At 38.4% G+C, this 22,051-nt stretch overlaps 1 protein-coding gene across 6 annotated transcripts in view; it reads left to right on the top strand.

Moving 5' to 3' along the window:
* Positions 1-14,399, top strand: part of INPP4B (inositol polyphosphate-4-phosphatase type II B) — a 338,027-nt gene extending 323,628 nt beyond the window's left edge. For all 6 annotated transcript variants that reach the window (XM_064450242.1, XM_064450240.1, XM_064450243.1 and 3 more), the window contains one exon: positions 11,914-14,399. In XM_064450242.1, coding sequence (XP_064306312.1) covers positions 11,914-12,046 — 133 coding nt within the window. In that variant the 3' untranslated portion in view covers positions 12,047-14,399. The remainder of the gene's footprint in view (positions 1-11,913) is intronic.
* The last annotated feature ends 7,652 nt before the right edge of the window (positions 14,400-22,051 follow it).

Raw genomic sequence — 22,051 nt, 5'->3', positions numbered from 1 at the left:
AAATAATTTAGAGCGTTTCTGCTACTTGTTTGCTTTAACCATATTGTAAGAGAGTAGGAAGGATATTATTAACCTAGTGGTACATAAACAGTGCACAAGCAAACTCTGCCGCCTGTGTATATCAATGAGATAACAAAAGGCACTTGTAGCTTGGCAGTGATAGTTCTTAAAAATTACTTTTGCTGTGTAATTGTAGCTTTTGTGTTATATTGATCTTATTTAAGCTGCCAGTAGCAGCACATTAATAGCACATTACAGAATTTATTTTTAACTAACAAAATGAGGCAAGCATCATTCCAGCATTGTTTCCATGTGTTGGCTGGGCTCTGGTGAGATGATGTAAAGCTGATTTAGTTTTTAGTAAAGGTTAATTGAGAGTAAAACTGTGAGAGTGATTGACATGTTTTAAAAAAACCTTTGCATACCTGTCCTTACATATTTGCGTTCATGGCAGAGGGTAATTTAAGCAGTTTGAAAGTCCTGGTCTCTGCTGTGTTCTTACAAGTGCAGTAAATGTATGCCAAAAAAGGGAAATTGTTTAGTTACTAGAAGTCTGTAAGTGCTGTCCAGCAGCCACAGAAACGCAGTATCAACCAAAAGACAACGAGAGCAGCTAGAGACTGACGCTGGTCTGAGACTGCTCAGACTAGAATAGGTGGCTGCACTTTTCCATAGTTCATTGGCCTTGAAGAAGTGCCAGACAGGACTGTGAAAGCTGGCACATCTCACCAGCCTAGAAAGGCACTATCATTCCCAGTGAGGTTAATGTGGGATATGTTACAAGATAATTGAAGGGCATTAACATAAGTCTGCTAACTCTGGTGAGAAAGTTTCCTCACTACTGATTGCATGTTTCAGAGAATAGTCTGCAATACAGAAAAAAAAACTGATTTAAAAATAAAATAGTTCAATCCAGGTGAAGAAGTAAATTGGCATTATTTTTCATCTGTTAGTGACTTACATCATCATTAAGTGATACTCCCAGTGTAGTGAACTCTTCTTTTTCTGTTTGGGGAGTCCTGAATATAGTTCATAGAGCATATCCTGAGAGCTGCGGTTTGTCTTTGGCAAACTGTGAATTACTGTGACTGCACTGAGCCAAACCATGTCCTTCATTTCTTTGTAAGAGTAAGGAAAATGTAGCATTATTATAGAGAGGAAGATACTTGTCCCTGTATTATATTTGTTTGTTTACTCCTTGCTGTTAGCAAAGGCTTAGGGATGCAGGAGGTAAATACACTGCTTATTGGATCTTTAGTCTATCATCATCTCAAATCCTCAAAAGGTCATTTTTTATGGAAATCACAGGAGAAAAACTGTATGGGTTTTCATCTCTTCACTCTCCCCATCAGTGCAGTGCTTTTTTTTGGTTAAGAAGTGATGGTCTATACTAACAGTGACTTTTTGAGATACGATGAAGGGAGCTGGAAAAGCATGTCTGAAACTTACTGAGAAACCTACAGCAGCATTCAACATGAAAATTGACTTACAAACATGAGAAAGAGAAAAGGCTTATAAAATATGCAAATATATTGTTTAAAAGATTTCAGCTTCAGTCCTCTTCCTTGGTACTTGCGGAAGAAAAGTGCTTCCTTCTGAGAACAGGCCTCTAAAAACTTTCGCCCTCTTCTAAATAGGTGCTAGAACAAAACCAGTAAAGAGAAAACAGTCACATCTACTCTCTCAATTTCCCATAGAAAGGGTTTGTTCTTCAAAGTCTCTACGTTTTACCCCCTACCAGAAGGGACAACAAACGCTTTCAAGGCACTTCCTGAGAGTTTCAGCCCAGCCCTGTCATTTGCTCTGAAGGAAGTAGGTGGAAAATGTAGTGCATATGGGGTTCAAACAGGATGTTGCTTGCATTTTATAGAACTCTTAGTTACGACTAAAATCAAGCTTCTAAGGAAAAGAGAAGGTGGTTTAGTGATTGGACTGCCGGGGTGCAGTCTCCAGATTGCTACAGTCTGTATCCCAGCCTGTGCATTTTTGGGTAGGTCATTTTGGTCAGCCACCTACCTTGCCTAAGTAGGGGAGCTTTCTTTGCTGCGTTAAGTGCTCCTGGTACCAGCACTTGTGCACCAGCTAAAATCAGGTTTAGGTGCGGTTTTCATGATTGGGGAACCTAATTGTGCACTAACTCCCCCTGCATAGATACACCCATGTACTGTGTGTGGTACAGTGCTCAAAGAATAGCTGGGATCAGAACAGATCAGATCTCAAACTGTTAATGTGTTTTTTAAAAAAACAGTATCAGTATGTTTGTAGAAAGGAATTAATGAACTGGCATTATTTACTTGAAATGGAAGAGTAGTTTTCAGATCCTTCCTGTGATTTATTTTATGACTCACACATTGGTTCATCGCATGAAGAGATTATGTGAATTGGTGTCGTTAATCAGAAGCAGTCACATTCCTCCTTTTGTATATCCCAAACTGAAGTTGCAGGTATAAAACACTTAAGTTACAATATTGAAATTTATACTTACTGCTGTTCAACTCCCTCCTCACTTAAAATTACCCAAATTACAAATGCAAGATTAAGTCATCCTCTGTTTACGCCAACAGTTCTCTCTGACCTTAATTTTGCCGCCCTACCCATAGATTTCAACATCTAGAAATTAATGTCAGTTTTGAAGCATCATTCTTTATGCATGACTGTTTAGTTGTACAGCAAGTGTTTTCTGCCTCTTAAATCAGATTTGCCACCTGTCCTTACCATGGAGGAAAAAAAGGCTAAAAAAAATCTTTGCCAAGAGAAAAGAGGTGATTCATGAAGACTTTTCATGGTCAACAGAAAGTATTTAAAACCTGATTAGACATATGAAAGAGAGAATTTATCATGGGTTTATGTTTCGCTGTGCTATGTGAGCTGAATGTATAATCACATCCTGGGTAAAAATCCCTTGCTATGACAGAAACAGACTGGAAATAAATGTGACTCACTAACCAATTATGCTAGTGCCATAACCTTATGGAAGGGAAATGTCTTGTATGTTCAGAACTTACTTGAAAGCTGTAGTCGTCACCATTTCACAGATGCTCAGATCACTAAGATCTTATGGGTTGGTTGTGGTTTTTTCTTTTGTTGTCTTCCTGCACAAAGACATAGATCCCATTTGCTTTAATATTGGTTGCACGTTGGATTGAATTTCAAACTTTGCTGAGAAGATTGTCAGGAAAGATTTTGTAATTTTGTCCTGAGAATTGCCCATGTATGTAATCCTAATACTTTATAGAAGACTGTCTGGGAAGATTATGAGAACCATATTTTTCGATAAAAAGAGAAGCCTTTGTAGAATTTATGTGTAACACTGCATAGCAGTATTGGTAAATAGTAGAATGAAACAGCAAATCCTTTGCTTGGCGTATAATGGAGGTGAAAATCATGTTTCAAAAACTCGGCTGTCTTGACAAGTAAAAAAGAATCTCTCCTGTAAACCCATCACTTTTCAGTTCTGAAGCCAACCCCTCACACCGCTACCAGAATGGCTTTTCAGGACCTGAAGCCTCTGCCCATACTTGTAAATTAAAAACCACTGGGGAATGTTTCTAGGATATGATCTCAGTGATTTTACACAGTGGACTTATTAAATGTTTCCTGGCACAATTTAGGCTGATTTTAGCACTCTCCTAGGCGGGTCCTGGGGAGTTTGGGAGTTGGCACAATCCAGGGACTGTTCGCGTGTGGCGGCCTCTGGTCGGCAATCTCTTTTGGCAGATAAGGGGACATAGGCACACAACGTGTACTTGGTTTTGCTGTTCGGCTGCAGTGGCGAGGAGCTGCTGAGGGTGGGTTTAAACTGCTACTGTAGGTGTCTCAAAAGCAGCAGTGAGGAAAATGGGTTGTGATTCTAACTGGAATGTTTTGTTTATTTTTATTATATTTTCACTGCATGGATTGTGTCAATGTTACTATTTTACCACATAGTTACTCTTCAGTGTTGGGCGGGGGGAAACCATTCTTGCAGGTGTTCTGTATCAGTCACAAAGGAAAACATTAATTCTTCTGCAATCAGCAGAGATTTCTGAAGTTCTGGGATTAATGCTGATGGAGATGTATATTACCAAACAGCATATGTTTTGTGCATATTAGATGTAAAGCTTGAAGCTGCCCTTTCATCTGTTCTTCAGAGTTAATGGTACGTTAGAAGTAAACAAGGACAAACAGTAAAGGTTTTGCTCTTTGGTGAGCCAACAGTTTTGGGACGGAATGATCCAAACTGGAATTTTTTTCTGTTTTTCAGATCTGTCTGAAATGCTGTCGAAACAAACTGAAAATGTTTAATCTAGCATTTAATGTTTCAGCATTTTTCTCTTTGCCTTTCTCTAATATAGGACAGTGTTGTAATAAAAATTGCATTCACAAACAAGAAGTCAAAATGTTTCTCTTAGACCTTCCCGCTTCTGGGCTGAAACTACCAGGTACTGCCTGATGTCACGAAGAGGTCTCAGTTAACCTCTACTGTATTTTCAGGAAATTTATTATGTGCCAAACAATAATTGAGCTATATTCTCTAATTCTGGTAAATAACAAAATACCTAACTTGGGAAATATTTTTTTTGTTGTTAAACTGTAAACATGTGAACAAACAAATGGTGCTCTGATGATTTGTCATTGCACACTAGTAAACAGGAGATGAGCATTGCTTTTGTGCTCTTTTTTCTTTAAGTATAGGTATTTTCCTAAATTTTATCTCAGAATTAACTTCATGCCTTCCTCATAATCTAGAGGCGACATACAATCAGTTAATAAATTGTGAATGCCATGTTCAAACTGTATGACTCCACATCCTTCAGGAAGGATGCTGCAGAGCAGGACTGTAGGGAGATGTTTCTATAGCCCAAAGCAGGAGTGAGCTGTGCTTTATTGCCTGCAGGTGCAGGGTGTGCCTGCCTCTCACTTGCCCCAGGAAATTAAAAAACAGCTAAGCTGATGAAATTTGGTGGGAAATGTGGACACTTTGACTTTAATGAGAACATGAACACAGCAGAGGGAAAGAGAGCAACTGTGTAAATTGAATTTTGAATTCACCATTCCGTCCGAAGAATCCCTGTCTGTCAATGCAATCCCATAAATCAACAGGGTTTTCCAGGATGTGGTTGTGTATATGGAAACCAAATGCCTCCTTCGCTCTTTTAAGTACTGCTGCAAGGCAGTGTGTTGACTAATCTGCTGCTCTTAATTGAACTATTATGGCCCACCCATAATGGTGTTTAAAATCTGTACCGTGTAGTGAGCCTCCGGCACCCTGCGATTTCTGGCAAGCTCCTCAAAATTGAATCTTTTTCTCTGGACAGCCTGAGAATCCATAGTAACAGTGCTATAGTTTTGAGTGCAAAAAACCTGAATTACAGTATATTAACTGTTTTTCAAGATATAGGTGTCATGTCATCATGACTACATCACGAGTCTGCTGTTTGGTCAAACTTAGTGAACAAACCTCATGTTATATGATGCGCTCTCCTTTTTCTTTCCTAAATAATGGCACTAGAAAAGTAATGTGTTCTAGCCAAATAGGGAGAGAAGAAAGAAGCAGGGAAATAGAGGGTGCTGGCAAAAGCATAGAATAGGGAAAAAAGTTGCAATACAAAAGGTGGAACAAAAACAGGGAGGGTAGCGTGACAATTTGATAAACACATTAGGTTGTTTCTATTGCTGGTGTATGTTTAAATGGCAGCTGTCTCCAAATCACTGACTGAATTCATCAGTATTCATCGATCTGAGACTGCTCATCAAGTTCAGTAATGCCAGTTGTTTTTGAAGCAGAGTAGAGATTATAGGATCACATAAGCTGCAAAAATTGATTTCTAGCATCTTTATTTAATACGATTTAGATTTGAGGAAGAATTTGCAACTTACTGACAACAATATGCATCAGAAAAATACTTATCGTAAAGATCATCGATACAGAAAATGCCTCCAATGGTTCCCTTCCCATATCTTCCATTTTGAAATCATGCAGAAACAATTTTATTTTTTTTTTTTTACCAATTGTTGGAGGTTTTATTGTATCAACTTTATCTTTCAACATAAACTGTTGTTGTCAAATATTCCTTTATGGGTTTTCACCTGAGATCAGTTCTGATTCAGCAATCCTCCAGGACTAGGCTGAGATCTATTTATTTCCATCTGAATCACATTTTATTCTTCTAGATGTTATAGTGCAGCATCTTTGTAACGGCCAGGAGATGTTCACAAGGATCCCATCTTTCCCCTTTGAAAAAGTTAAGGCTACCTTCTAGAATTGTAGTGCTGCATGTTGAAACAGTTAATTTCTCTCTGAAGTATTTCAGTGAATGCCAGTAACATGTATAATGTAGAAATTAAGCTGCTTTCACTCAAAAAACTTTTTTTTTAAGGCAAGCAGACAGTATTCTGATTAAAATCTTTGTGAGGGCTGAAAACAGTCTTTAGAGAAGCTGCTTCTTAGGAGTTCTGGATTGTGATAGTCTTAAATAAAAAGAACAGGCAGGTAAGAAAAAATGTGTAAGATTGAGAACTGTTAACAATCCCTTCTATTTGAAGAAGCATCTGTGCTGATATTGTTGGATGGGATTAAAGAGAAGCATCCCACTTTTGGCATTTTTCTGTGTCAGCACTGGAATTTGACAAGAAAAACCCAGCAGGCCCAGAAACTGCTTGCTTGAGTCGGTCTGCAAAAATGGAGAATTCCCTTAAAATACCCATGCTATCAGACCTGAATTCAGACTGAAGTCACTGCTAGCACACAGGATCCTTCTGTTGATAGAAAGCTGCCTATTTATTCTACCTGAAGTGCTGCTTTAGGCCAATTTAGCATTCCCAGTATCATTAATAGCTGGAGCTGGAAAAGTTCTAATAAGAGAAGCATGTATCCAAAGTGTTAAAATGCATGCATCTCCGCCACAGACCTTGCACAGAGGTGTCAGTGTGACGGATCATCAAAAGCCAGAATGTGCCCTTGTATGTGTGCTTGACTTCATAAGGACTCTTGAGAGGCTTCTTTTTTCCTCACACCATTTTCATTGTCTCTGCTCCACTGCTTAGAGGTTCAAACAGTTTATCATCTGAATTTAAAATCAAGAGAAAATACCTGCTGTTCTGCCTTTGTCTCATTTGATAGGCATGCAGCATTATCCCAATAGGAGTTTACGATGATAAAACACCATATGAGACAGAAGGCAGACTGAAATGGTTATATCATCATTAAACTTAGAGCACCTCTTGCTGTTACGATGTGTTCATGCTACATTGTAGGCCTCAAATGAACAGTTTGAAAGTAAATGAATAAAAATAGTCCTTTAGGTTAGAGAGGTGCTCATGACCCCAGATGTCATGGGTTTAGAAGCTTTCACTATTCCTCTTAAAATTGTGTGTGTGAAGTACAAACTTGCTGGATATTTTGAGAGTTGTCTTCCTTCCCTTTGGTGTGAGTTCAGAGCTGTTAGAATATGGTTTGTTATGGAGAGAACATCCAAAACTGTGGCTGTACCTTCACACCGTAATAGGGTCAGGTATTGCTCTGTTCAGGTTGTGCTAGGTGTCAGCCAGAAGCCAAATAAATGCAGCTGACATAGCACCAGCTGTTTGCATGCTGTTTGCAATAAAACTTCTACAGGTTTTGATGAGCCAGGGGAAGCAGCGTTGTCACGTTGCTGACAGCTGAGTGTAGGGCCTCGCTTTGTTTAACTAGACACATTAGTCACTGCTGAAAACACTTTAAGATGTGTTAGAAGACATTGTCACTGCACTGCATTGAAAAGTATTAGCAGAGCTTAGCAAGGCATCTGACCGTGATCAAATATTCCTCTTTAATTAAAAGCATGTTTAGATATTCATCTCAGCCTGTTCCTAGGTAGCTAATAATGGAGTTGGATCCACTTGCTTTATTTTGTCGAAGTCGTATTGAATCATGCATGGAATGATGTGACTAATTTGTGGAACAGAACTCCCTGTGCATCAGCTGTTCACTGTGGTTTTCCTGGGGGGAAGATAGGACTTTTTATATTGAAAGACACTGATCATTCTTTTCAGCATATCAAAGAACAAATGTACTGTAGGCTTTTCTACTGAAAAAAAAAAAAAAAAACAACAGTAGAACAAATGGCTTTTATCTGTATTTCCATCATTACATCTGCATAAATCTCACCGATGCTAATGGGACTTGTAGCAACATAGATAAAAGGCAGTCACACTGTCAATGAGATATGGGGCAAAACAGAACAAGGCACGCCACAGAAGTAGGTGGGTTCATCCCTGTAGGGGCAAGCTGCAAGCATGTAGCTCAGCCTGCATAGAGTACACTATTGGCATGCAAAGCTAAGGCTCTCCAGAATGAAGTACCTGACAGTGGCTAACGCAGTGGCTGTGCAAACTTACTGAATGCTGAACTTTGCTGCTGCCTAGATGGATCTTTTCAGAGAAAAAGGAGTTTGGTCCCTGCATCTGCTCCGCCATAGGCGCACGTATGAAGTCTGTGATGGAAGACATCCAGAAGGACAGTCCAAAAGCACCTGGGCTCTGTGACTGCGAAGGAATAGATAGGACTATGAGGGCTGAGTATGGCTCTCAACTGTGAGCATAATGGGGGTAAGCTGAAACCAGCAAGCTCACCTTGAAGAGTAGAAAGGGGGTGAGGGGACAGTGCAAAAGGGATCCTGCAGAGATTAAGAAAGGAAAAGGGAAAACAGCAAGCAGCATGGTTCTAAAAGTATGTAGAAATACATGAGAAAGGAGAAGATGAACAAAGAGCAATATATTTAGTCCTCACAGGTGTAAGACTTGGGATCAGTTGATCACAAATAGTAACATTATCACTGTGAGAAGAGGAAGTTCTGGGGGTGGACCCTAGGACTAAGGTGTTAACTGGAGTTGTCTGATACAGAACACAGAATTACTTATTTCAGTGTAAGTTTGGTGTTGACAAAGTCAGCTTAGCATACATTTAGCTTCATTCCCTGACAATTTCTGAGACGATTTTGTCTAAAATACTGTTTGAGTTCTGTCCATGGACACTTGAAAACTGTAGACCAAAAGCAGCAGACATGCTGACACCAGTCTTTGGCCTAGATTAAAATATTAGGGATTTTATCTTTTATTTTGCTATTAAACCAGTATGGGTTGTCTTCTTTATTAGAGTAACATACAGATTGTATAAACAAAGAAAGAAATTAAGAACTCGTTATGGAAGGCTGCTTTAAAAGGAAAATTGTGGAAGGAATGGTTTTGATCAGCCCCTTTCCTAGGATCCCACTTGTAGATGCAGTTCTTGCACCTTTCTTGCTAACCAAGGTCAAGAAACATAACATTGCCTTTTAACATGCGAGTCAGAAAGGCAGCTTTTCTGCGAGATGAAGTGACTGCTGCTGTCTTCAATGTACCCTTCTCATCTGACCTGGGGCTGTGTGATACTACTTTTAGTGGGGCCTCCTTATGGTCTGCCAGCATCTTCTTTCTTGAAAAAACAACATACCTGGGACATGTGCTTCTGAAAAAGCACTGCGTTGTAATCTGATATATTTGGATATTCTTAAATCCACAAAGAAAAATTGAGAGTTATCTTTTTATCACAGAATATTCATAGTAAATAGAAAAACAAAAATCTTATCAGTCCTTACTGCCTAAAGGAAGTCCATAAACAGGACTCCTTAGTGTATGCAAATGAAGTTAAGTTCAGAGGAATTTAAGAGGTATAGTTGAAGTATGCATAATTCTACTTGTGGAGAAGCTACCAAGACTACAGGAGAAAAGACTGGCACTGATTTGAAAGTTTCTCTGCTGCTCTGGTAGGGAAGTGAGTGTGCAACTTAGGTGATTCAGTTGAACTTCACTGGAAGCGATTAGTTCCTAGCTAAGTTGACTGAACAAGGAAGGCACATGGTAATTTTCTTACAGAAATGTAGGTGTGAGCCTTTAAATACAGAGAACTGCTGTTGACTTCAAAACTGAGTCACCAACACTGATTAATTTTTTAAGAAGTCAATTTACCATCATTTAAAATTATTTTAGAATAGTTGTTAATTCTTTCAAAAAAAAGAGCATGTGTCCTTTCTATTTCTGCTTATATTATTTCCTAATAGATAGTGAAGCAGGACTGAGAAATCTGTGAACACCATGGAGACACTATTTTGTCAGTGCTGCATTGTGACATATTCGTCATCTTTTTTTCTTTGCTTCCTTACCTATTTTTTTATCTTCCTTATTTCATTTCTGCTCAGTGTGTATGTTCATTTTAGTGATAATATAGTTCATCTCATGAGTTATTTGACGTTAACTTGTGAATGTTATTCCAAGGCACCTAGCAGGCTCAGTAACGTATTAGCCACATAGCCATCGTGCTTTCCAGGTCAGCTGTAGAACACAATGAATATATTGGAAGTACTTAGCATAAAGCTATTTCATCAAAATGGCTATATAGTTTCTCTTTGTCAAAATGCCTACATGTTGGCTTTCTTTGCTGTTTAAATGCTGTTCTGTTTGTTCCTGACTTCCCCTGTTTAACAGCAGACAGACCCAGGGAGCACTGAATGAATCGGATGATCCCGAAACAGGCTGTCTAACTGATAACAAGCCAACTTCTCGACACTTCTATCCTGTCGCCTTGCTGCTTGTCAGCTCACACTTGCTGGTTGTGTGGCTTATTTTAAGTCTTGCTTTGCTATTAGCCAAATATCAATAAACTTCACTTGTGTTCCTTTCTTTTCTACAAACAGCAACAAACTAACTTTAGAAAAAGGAATCATGCTGTAATATTTCTACAATCTCAGACCCCAAGGATTTGTCTTTAAGATACAAATTGTCTGAAATGTACTATGTTTTTGTTATTTTTTTCTGAACTCTAAGAAGTATACTATGCATTGAGTGAATTGATTTGCTCTTTCTGTCCATGGTAAAGCTTTCCCACTGTAATTAGCTCAAAGAAAGCCCACTTACAATGCTGTCACTGTATACAAGAAGGTGTGGAATCCTGAATGCTTGAACCCCTCTTTCCAGAGTAATTAGTCTGACAAAAAAAAAAAAAATTAGAAGTGAATTTGCACAGCGCAAACTAACCCCTAGACAAATATTACAGGGCGGTGGTTTGTGAGACTGAACTTTCATTGTGTTATTTTCATTGTTATTAGCTGATGGGATCTTTTTTTGTTTAACAAATGATTATTACTTTGCTACAACTAACCCTTTTCTGTCAAGTAACTAAATGGAATAGAGTAAGTTCTGTTTTGTAATTAAATTAACCTGTTTGTAATTGTTGCTTTAGTTGCTTTTGCTTTCAAGACACTTTTATATTCTTTTTAACAAAGTCCTGTTTATGTCTTGATGCAGCACTTTGGCACTTGTGACTTTTGTACTGTATGTGAACAAACATCCTTCCTTTATAAAGCAGATAGTTGGATTGGGCTGTTTGAAAAGCCATTCTCTCTCTTTTTTTTTTTTTTTTTTTTTTGTCATTGCAAAGCCAAACGTATGGGAAATGAAGCAGAGATGAAACTTTCCTTCACAAATCTCTAGGGCCAGACTTAATAAAATGCCTTATTCCTAGATTACACATTTTTAGGGCAACGTGTACTCTCACACAGATAGTGAACAATTTGAAAAACTATTGAGAAGGTTTAAAAGGCAAATATATTTCTGGAATTAAAACAAAATGTATCATTAAAGTAATTAATTGTCTTTTTTACCAAAACTTTAAGCCTCAAGGGCAAATATATGGGGAGGGGGGGAATCTTATCACCTATTTCTGAGGGCAATAACTGTACTGGGCCTGGCCTTGGATTTAATTTTGTAAGATGTATCATCACTTGTGGAAAACAAAAATGTAGAGTTCAATCTTTGTTATTTTTACTTCAACTGTTGCTGAAACTCTGCAATGAACAAATAAAGCATATTTATTTATTCTGTGTTTCATGAAGTTGTACTTTTTCCCCCTTTCACTAGAGAAGGATGCCGCATAGAGAATGTACTGAAGAATGTCAAATGCAGAAAGTATGCATTCAACATGATACAGCTGATGGCTTTCCCAAAGTACTACAGACCTCCAGAAGGGACATATGGAAAAGCTGACACCTAAGTTTAACAAAAATGTAATCAGGAACATACATCCCGCTAATTAGTGAATGTAAAAATTGCTGTTTATGACTTATTAGTTGGGAATGTGTAACCAGTTGAGGTGTTATTTTTATCAGGTTGTATCATTTTACATTAAAATAACTCCAGTTAGTCGTTACGAAATAAAATATCATGAAAAAGCAATGGACTGAATATTCTCAGAACCCAATATATTCAACTTCCTTTGCAAAGTCAAACCTTAGGATGACTCACTAGCCAGCTGGAATTAATTTTTTGGGTCGTTTGATCAAAGATTAAAAAGGGAAATGTCGTTTGCCTTAGGAACTGAGGTTAGCATTCTGGAAGGTGGCATTCTGACTCTGAACCAAAACCTGAGATTTGATTTAAGGAGTCTCATCTGCTGGAAATGGTCTTTTCTGGAACCAGCATACCACCAAGGTCTTGGTCCCTAGTGATTAAATCCTTCACAGAAGTGTTTATGAAAGATACTAATGTTAATATCTGGGCTAAACATAATTTTGGTAATTATGTTTAGCTTTTTTAAATAAGCATGGTAATTTCATAATATGTTTTTAGTAATTACAGCCTGTAATTTGAGTAATTCCATTCTGACTCCTTATAGTTCATTTGGATGTACCATTCTTGGCTTTCTGTACCACAGCCAAATACCACTTCTTTCACTTTCGCATAAATCACATTGAAATCAGGGGGATTAATTCTTGAAGTAAGGTGACCTGAATTTGACCTGTCATGTTCCTGTTTACTGTAAACCCTTAAAACTAAATTTTCTTTTGTGGTAGGGAAAATGAGGTGTATATACAGGAGTTAATGTATCTTTAGGCTATAAAAACATGTATGTTTTTACGGAGCCGAAGATAAATGTTATAATTATGAGTAACCTGCTGTATTAGAACTAGTTAGCCACTGCAGCTGATTTATATCAAATTTGTAATGCTGCATGTAGACACTCTAGGATGAAGAACTATCAGCTTTTAAAATGAACGTTAATGCCTCTGCCAGCATGTGTTAGTCCTGAAATTTGTCTTGCAAAGACCATTTGTGTTTTCTAATTGTGTCTATTTATTGCTTTCCTTCTGCCTCCCAGAGAGAAATACAATTAAAAAACCCCAAGTATTCACTGGTTACTGACCTTTATGTAATGCATTCATTTTGAGGAAAAAGTGTCTAGAGTAGAAGTGTGAGAATTTTATCCTAATGAAACTGCACTGGGAATTTGAGCATTTGAGTAGGAAATTGTAATTAGCATGGATAAAGAAGTTAATGTTTGCTTACTCCTATGGAAGTCAAAGAAATCGTGATGCACCGTGAGTTATGATTTGTTCTTTTTAATCCATTAATGCTCATTACTGGGTAGAAATCTGTAACTATACTAGTTCAGGTATATATTTAAAAGCCTGATTCTGCAAACTCCAGTTGGGCAATTACAGGGAAATGATCTATTGTGTAAATAAGATTAAACTTGTCTTGTATATTTGCAAGATCAGGCTTTGGGGCTTGTAGGAGAACATCAGGAGGGGATCCTTGTTCCAATATTCATTGACCTCAGCGAAGCCAGGAATTCACCTATACAATATATTCACCTAGCCAATTGGAAGTTTTTCCCGAAGTAGGTAATTTAAGTAGTGTTTTGGTGCATTTGCTTCTTTGTTCTTCTGCAATGTATTACTTCAACAATAGATGTCAGAAGAGTTGGCATTGCATCATAGTTTAGCTCAGGCAGGTGAGAATATAATGCCTTCATTTTTTTCAGGTCGTGTGCGAGCAGAAGTGGGCAGTACAGAAGCGGGTGGAAGTGTGCATAAATTTGTGTTTGGGTCTTTAGCTATAACATAGGTGACCTGTACAACACTTTTTGGGGAATTTATGGATCATAAATCTTCCTAGGAAAGTAACGCTTTGTTCTGTCAGACTGCTGCATTAGCCCTCACTACCTGCCATGTTTATTATTAGCTTAAAAAAACCTACATGTACAGTTTAGGAATAGTGATAAATTCTTTGTGCACCTCTGAAATAATCCCACAGATGTACAATAGAGAAAGGTGACCTTCCTACAGTAATTCTGGAACAATCTGTAGAAGTGTGTGTGAGGACAGTATTCACTGGTGGGTACCATAGGTTCCTGTAGTTCTTTATCTTAGCCCCACAGGCATTCTGTCAATTGAAAATATGAAATTCTATAGATTTCCTTTTCATCAGGAAAATAGTCTTTCAAGGTCTCACCTCAGCATTTTAATCCTACTTGGGTTCTAAATTGCCAGTGTGACTATCATGTTACCTTTGTATTTAAAATGTTTTCCCCATTGAAGCTACTTTTTTTTTTGGGGGGGGGGGGGGGGGGGGGGGGGGGGGGAAGGCGGAAGGCATTGGATTACTCTCCTTTTTGTTTTAACAGCCACTCCCAGTATGTTCTTCTGAGATTAAATAGTCTGTTATTTGTTAAAGATAACTAAGAAAATACCCAAAACCCACATCAGTGTACTGCAGTGAAATTTATTTGGGCTTGGGCCGTTACAGAAGCGTAGGCTGGGTTTTGTGCTAAATAAGGCTGAACTTTTTCAAGCTATTTTTTTGATTAGAACATCTTTTTGTAGGTCACGAGAACCTTGTAAAACCTGCTGACATGGTTCCAGGTCTCCTAGAAGAACCTTGTTGCATCAGTACTGACACAGGCTCAAAGGTTTCCTTGTTCAGTCATTGCCTGCTGTGGGCTCCTGCAGTCCATATAGGCAAAGGCTGGGTCATTAAAACTGACTTGTCAGCTAAGCATGGGTTCAAAACTGGTGTTTTTTCCTGATTTCCCTTTTATGAAGAAACAAAGGGGGGTTTGCTGCAGGTTGAGAGTTACATTACTTCTACTCTTTGTAGAAGCTGCTTCAAGCTCTGTGCATTGTTTGAATGCCTAACGGAGTTAAATCATCGTCTGAGGTCTTGCACATATCCTTGTCGTTCACTGTGAATATTAGAGGAGTAAGAGTAAGCAAATGAATTTTTATGAGCAAGCTACACCATTTATTTTGCAAAGGGTTAAGAGAAACATACTGATCTTGGTGGTGGATTCACAGGAAATGTTCCACATCTGCTCTCTTAAAACTCTTGTATGGTATGAAATAATTGCTTTGAGGGGAGGGCAGTTCTCAAGGGCTAGAAGATGAACCTTCAAAAATATATCTGGCATCTAAAGCCAAATCCTGTCTTACTCACAGAAGATATTATTTGTAGAAGTAAGGTCACCAGGATCTGCCTCGAGGAATCCTGAAATAAGGGCTGCTGGCTTTGAATATTTGTACAATGCGTTACACACTTATATGGGGGTTTTGTACCGCAGACTAGTGTCTAAACAGAGACCTAGTATAAAATGCCTAAAAAAATAAGGAAAGGAAAGTTGTTTTTTTTTTCTCAGAGATTATTGTAATATTGTTATAATACATTATGTGCATAAGGCTGTCATTGTTAAGCAGGCCAGTCTTTTTTTCTGAAGTCTTCTTTTTGGGAATATAAAATATGTTCTTGTTAATGTTTATACTTTGGCTTTTATGGAGCAATTAGGAAACAGAAATTTTTAGTTACGTTACCTGATTTTTGTCTATGTGAAGCTGTGCATTTTGATGGAATACTAGCAATGTATGTGTTTATAAAGAACAAATAATTTAGGAGGACAGCTGAAACAAAATATTAACTGAGAAAGAGCCATAATGAAGTCCTTTGCAATGTTAATTTTTGTACTGTCTGAATTTTGGCATTACGTAACTGAAATGAGGAAATTAACAAACACTTCCTGTGTCTGAATTGATCGGTCCTGATGAAAATTCGCTTATTTGCAGTGAAATAAAATGTAATGGTGTTCTAAATCATCACTAGGAATTTACGTGAAAAGATGTGCAACATATCATTTTGTAGCCCACTGTATCATATGCCTATTATGAGCTTCAGAAAACAAGCTTATTTTTATTTCTCGTTTAAACACAAGTTCCAGGAAATCCTATGGTCCTCTTAGAAAAAGCAGAAACTGCACTGAACATCAGCTGGAGTAATGAAGAAAGAAATTGCATTAAAAACTATGCATCAAAATTACTTGCGTGGATTAATGTATGTAATCAGTTAACAGTCTTCAATGTGTATTGTGTCAGCTGTTTATGTTGTAAACCTGAAACCATTGGTGTCTATGCTTTTCTTTTCTAACTGTAAAGAAGTGTCCTGTACAGGCAATGCCATGAGACTTGAATTTGCATCTTGCTTTTCTCTTATTTGCAGCTGAAAAGCAGATGTTTACAAAGTGCTTTAGAGCAATTTACTGTTCTTCAAAACACAAACTTAACTTGTAAATTGCATGTTAAGAAAAAGTCATACAAATGCTTTTTTAAAGCGCAAAATAAAAAAAAAAAAATTCCCAGACTCTAGTCTCTAGAGCATCGGGGGTTTTTTTGTTAGTCATGCAACACATCAGCGGTCGTGTTGCCAGAACATTCAGCTTACACTCTGCAGCACTCAAACCTTTATTTGCTCTTTCTCTTATAGCGTCTACTGTGAATAAGTAATATAACAACAATTAATTTCAGCATGATACTCATGATCCAAGATCACAAACTTGCATTTGTTCAAATAAACACAAAACTTCTTTTTTATTTATTCTGAAGACACTTGTGAACCAATGTATCTGTATTCCAGAGAGCTGAAACATAAAGCATTGGGTTTATGTGCTGACAGGGAGAAAAAGTTATGCTAGAAGTCTGACCCCTGGATCTGTGGGGTTTGGAGTCGTGAGATCTGGACAACACTGCTCTTACTTAGAACTCTAACTGTTGGCAGTGGTGTTTTGTACTCTTTCCTTGCATGCAAAGGTCTTTAAAAGTTTTCAGCACTTCTGATTTGTTTATGAATGGTCTGTCTTTAAAATTTCTAAAATCCCAAGTTACTTGGGTACTTGTTTTCATTTTGTGTAGCTGTTCCTTGTAATGTTCCTGTCTCTCACTCTGGAGCACGTGGGGCTGTGTATAAGTAACATTAACGGGACTTCAATCCATAGCGTGTGTTTGTTCAGAGAAATGAAGCACAACTATAACAATTCAACTCTTTTTTATATTTCAGGATTTAGTATTTTTGTTTCATTGCTGTCTGTAAGCCATGTCCATTGTACACTGTGTGTATATTTTTATTTAAATAAATGTGATGTCTATTTTTTATGTTTCTGAGTTTTTTGTTTGTTATTCATTTTTCATTTTCATTACAGTGGTGTTGCCCAGAGGGCAGATTGTGCATGGTGCTGAGAGTGGGTTCCCTCATAGCAGAGGCGGTGGAAGCCCACCAACAGGTCTCATCCCTGCTAGAAGCAAGTATTTAAGAAAAACTCGGATACAACAGTAAAAAGTCTGCAATGGCCATAAATTAAATGTTCCTATTGTTCCTAGTCTTGTTACAACTTTCATTTCAGAACCAGGTGGGTCCTGCATTTTCTGATTAAAAACAAACAAAACATTCACATACCCATAAGGAAACCCCTTTCACATAACTATTGATCTGTAGAGAGTAACTCAGTGTAACAGAAGTGGAAACAACATCTTTGATAATGAAGACTATTAGAAAGGCGACGTGGCATGCTTTGGTTGACATTTTGTCTTCACCATCTTAATGCTGGATTCTCTGGACCTTGGGAAATAAATATAGATTTTTGTGTGTGCCTTTTTTTTTTAAGCTGTTTTTGATAGCTAGATTTGTTATATGATCCGTTATCACAGTGAAAGGTAAGTTCTCCGTGGTTGGCTGAAATGCAGCAAATACACCTTCAAATGTGGCTCACCTTCTGGATTACTAGTACTATGATCAGAAGCTTGTTGCATAATTTACTTCCTCTGTTTATATGTTAGTGTATTTAACTGGTTTACTGTGATATATTCAGTGAGAAGTTAATTACCTGCAAGGTTCTTGATAACCTTTAGAAAGCCCCAGGAACTCATGGTTACTATGGAAATAAGTTATAAAGCTGTTAGTATTCAGCTTAGGAATTTTGTCTCTTACTAGTAAAAGTGACAGTCTTTAAAAAATATTTTGTCTCACTTTGCATCTTACAGATTTTATCTTCTGTCTCAACCGGGAACCACTTTTTTCTCATGACAATGTAAGAGAGAAAAGGAGAAAGAACCCACAACTGTAATGAGAGGATAGAGTAGGATGATAGTAAAAACATGTTTTCACCCATTCCCTTTCCAAAGTTACTTTGGGGCATGATTGAGTAGGAGTATGACCTGATGTTTCTGAACCATGGTCTGCATTGTGCTGTCCATTGTTGACACTGAGAAGGTACGTACACGAAGGCTGCTTTTGCTAGGCAAGTCAGCGGAAGCTCTCCTGCGCACTGAGTGTTGAGTCTTGTATGGATAGCAGCCTTCAGCAGTTCTGTGGCAACCATTGCTACTGGAATTAACGGCAGTAAGGCTCTAGATGCAAACCGGACTGCGCGCTGCTTGCGTTGCCCAAATAAACAGACCCTGTGCCGTTCTGTGTAGGCTGTCCAAGTACAGTCCTAACCCAGGACGTAAATGAGAAGTGTGCCTGTTCTGCTGCCGGGAATATTTTTGGCATTGTTAGCGGAGAAGGCGTAAACCGCTTCTAAATAAACTGGGATAAGAAGTTGAATTCAAAGAGTAGCTGAGATTTTTTTCACGTGTGTATATATATGTATACATATGCATATTATGTATACACTTGCATATTTTTATACCCTGTAGGGTGAGGAAAGGTGGTTAAATAAGATAAATTTAAAAATGGAACTTGTTATATTTCTAGCAGTTGAGTACAGTTTTGCTATTGCAAGTGTTGCACAAAAGATAGGTTCACATGAACAAAGCTTTAGCAGGGCCTGGAGTATGCTTGGTGGCGTATGTTGACTCTAATGGTAAAAGTTACTTCTGGGGAAAAAGCAAAAGGAGGTAGAGAAAAGGGAAGGGGAAGATGTTTCCCAGTGGCTCTTATTGGGGGGTGTCTGCCATTCCTGTCAGGAGCCCTGAGAGCTCAAGCCTTGGCTGCTTGTTTCTGCTTGTAACACTGCCGACCCTGACCAAAGTGGGTCTCCATCAGGGCAGTTCTGTCTGCTGACAGGTTGTGAGGCCTTGTACATGTGTCTGCCTGGGTCTCTAATGAAAACCAAAGGCTACAACTGAGGGGCAGGAAGAGGGGGAAGGAAGGGGTGAATTCTGTGCCAGTGGCGATCAGTTCCCCTAAGAGCCTGCCGTAACGGTAGCAGGCTGCAGGTGCAAGGCTGTGAGAATAACAGCATAAGAACAAGGGGAATATATTGCTGTGTTCATTTTATCTTTCCCCAGCAAGGTCCACGTGGATATCCATTTTTCATGCAAGAATAATTTGTGACTGCTCTAATTTAGAGGGCAAAGCAGTTTAAACTGCTGACTTGAACAGAATTAGAACAACTGTCATACATAAGCACTGATTGCCACAGCAGAATTTGCCCCTTGGGTGATATCACTCCTTAGGGATTTTCTTTCAGCATAAAGCTTAACATATTTTGAAACAGAGGGAAGTTTTTAAGGTCTGATCCTGAAGTCATTATTCATAAGCAAAGGATCAGAAATGGGGCACTTCAGGTGAGAAACTAACTCTAAGGGCCAGATTTTGAGAGAGGATTCAGACGCATTCACATTCCTGGGCTGTGGTTCAGAACTGTGAATGACAAAAACATTTTGTTTGTACAAGGCCTCACACAAGAAGAGTTTGTTCGTGGTCATGGTCTGTGAATACTCTTTCAGTACGCATAGAAGTTGGTGGCAGTTTCTTGCAAATGATTATAATAAATAGCTAACTCTCTAATGAACTTGCGTATGGAATTAAATATATGCCTTTAACATGGTCTCTTCAGAAGGGATATGTGCAGTAAAATATTCAAAAGTATCTGAACAGAGTCTGGTTTTGTTAGTAAGACATAGGTTTCCAACCTGTCTGGGCACTTATCGAAGGAAAAAAATACATCATATAAATAACAGCTTAATTCTTTTTTCCCTGGTGCTACTTAAATCAGGGCAAGATAAATCAAGGAGGATTCTCAACACTTTCTATTTTAATTTAGTTTCTCTCTGGTATGGCAGGTGGTAATGGAAAGGCTAGAGAAGCCCAAGGTAATGAAATATCATATATCATAGCCTGGCTCTTAGTATTTTTCAAACAAGACCAGAATATTAGGAAATACTGACAAAGGATGTGTCAGAAAGATGTTTGTAAATTGGGCCATCTGACTTGGTTCTGTTTCCAGGTGGCAATTCAGAGTCTTTGTGACAAAGATGAGACTGGTGTTAATGTGTGACACACAGAGGACTGCTTTCCAGCAGCCAGATTCTGCTGCCAGCCCTGAAACATGGCAGCTCTCAGCCAGGCTCAACCGGGGGCTCACTAATCCCAACAGAAACTTTTCAATACAACCCAGCCTTCTTTCCGCGCAGTTCCATGCCACGATGTTTCCATGTTGGGGAGCAATGGGCAAGCACAACCGCCCCCGCCCCGACAGTGCACCGTGGCACCCGGATTCTCATGACGTACAGCAGCTGTATGGCTAGATGGTGCGCTGCTGGAATTCGGAGTTAAGTGTAGGGGTGTATATCAAACAGATAAATGTTAGATAAACAGATCTCCGAGTCAAGGACAGATAAGGGAGGTCTTAACCTAAGCTCTGCATTTTAGACTGCATTCAACCCTTCATCTCAAATATGCTTGGACTTGGAATACTTTGTTGCTTCGTGACTGTGGTAGCAGCTACGATGGATAGACTACCTGTTTGTCAATATATATATGAAAAATGTTCTTGAACAAATGACAGGATTGTTTAAGAGCCATGCTGCTCAGCCGGGCAGGTACCATGCACATACATTCTCATACAGGCAAAATGATTTTGCAGAAAAGTGGTCATACCACTTTGTACATCCTTGCAAAAGCCAAGGACCGAGACGGTGCTTAACTGAGAAGGTAAGTGAATGCAAGAGCACATCAAGGCAATCTTTTTTACGATTGATAAGTATTGTGTGTCTGGATTTTATATCCAAAGATGAAAAGACCTTTCAGAGGTTGATTACAAGACCTAATATAAACAGAAAGTACTTGCTTGTTTAGATAATTTAAACATTTGCTCTGTTCCACAGGAGCTTTCTAGCCAAACCAAGCTAATTTTCACCTTGAAAAAAACCACACAACTCAAAAAACACCATTAAGTAATACTAAACAGTACTTTTAATGGCTACATTTACCTTCTTATGATACACCACCTCCATGCTTTGTTGAAGCAGAGGATTATTTTAAAAATAGTTTTTAAAAAATCAGGTTTTTTCCTTTTTTAGTCACTATGGGAAAAAGAATTGAGCATTTCACAGGAGTGGAAGGTAGCAGCTGTTACCAGGTTTTTTGTGTGAATCCAGTTAGTTATAAAATGCTGATAAGGGTTAGTTGAAAAAAAAAACAAGTGAAGCACCCAGTTGATATTTATGTATTCATAGGCATAGTTAATGGACATCAGCAGGGAAGATGTGCCCCACACTTTTTAAAAATCAACAGGAAAGCAGCGCACACAATGCAATTCCCTTTTGCATTAAACTTATTAAGTCAAATCAATTTTTACGAGCACATAGGCCAGAGCTGTGGCACTTAATTTCTTTTGATCTTCCGCCTGCTAAATTCTGTTTCCCACTGTGCTACCACATAGTTTATTTTTAACAGATAATTTGTTTGGACATCATTAAAAAGAAAATACAACATTTTCTAGCAGTACTAATGCACTAAAATGCTGGTCGAATTATTAACTGTCTGCATACACACACACACACAAAAATAACCATTCGCACAAAGGGGGCTTTTAGAGTTAAGAAAAATGCCCGGTTGTTCTGTTCAGGAACGTGAAGCAGACTACGTACCTGACGCTGACTTATGGAAAGCCAGCATCGCAGGTAACACTCACTAATTTCTGTGCTCAAAGTGCAGCTTTCCAGTTACCATG

This window comes from Phalacrocorax carbo, chromosome 4, assembly GCF_963921805.1.
Source record: "Phalacrocorax carbo chromosome 4, bPhaCar2.1, whole genome shotgun sequence".
Taxonomy (NCBI): domain Eukaryota; kingdom Metazoa; phylum Chordata; class Aves; order Suliformes; family Phalacrocoracidae; genus Phalacrocorax; species Phalacrocorax carbo.
Note: the sequence above shows the minus strand (reverse complement) of the source record. Positions and strands in the feature narration are given on the sequence as shown.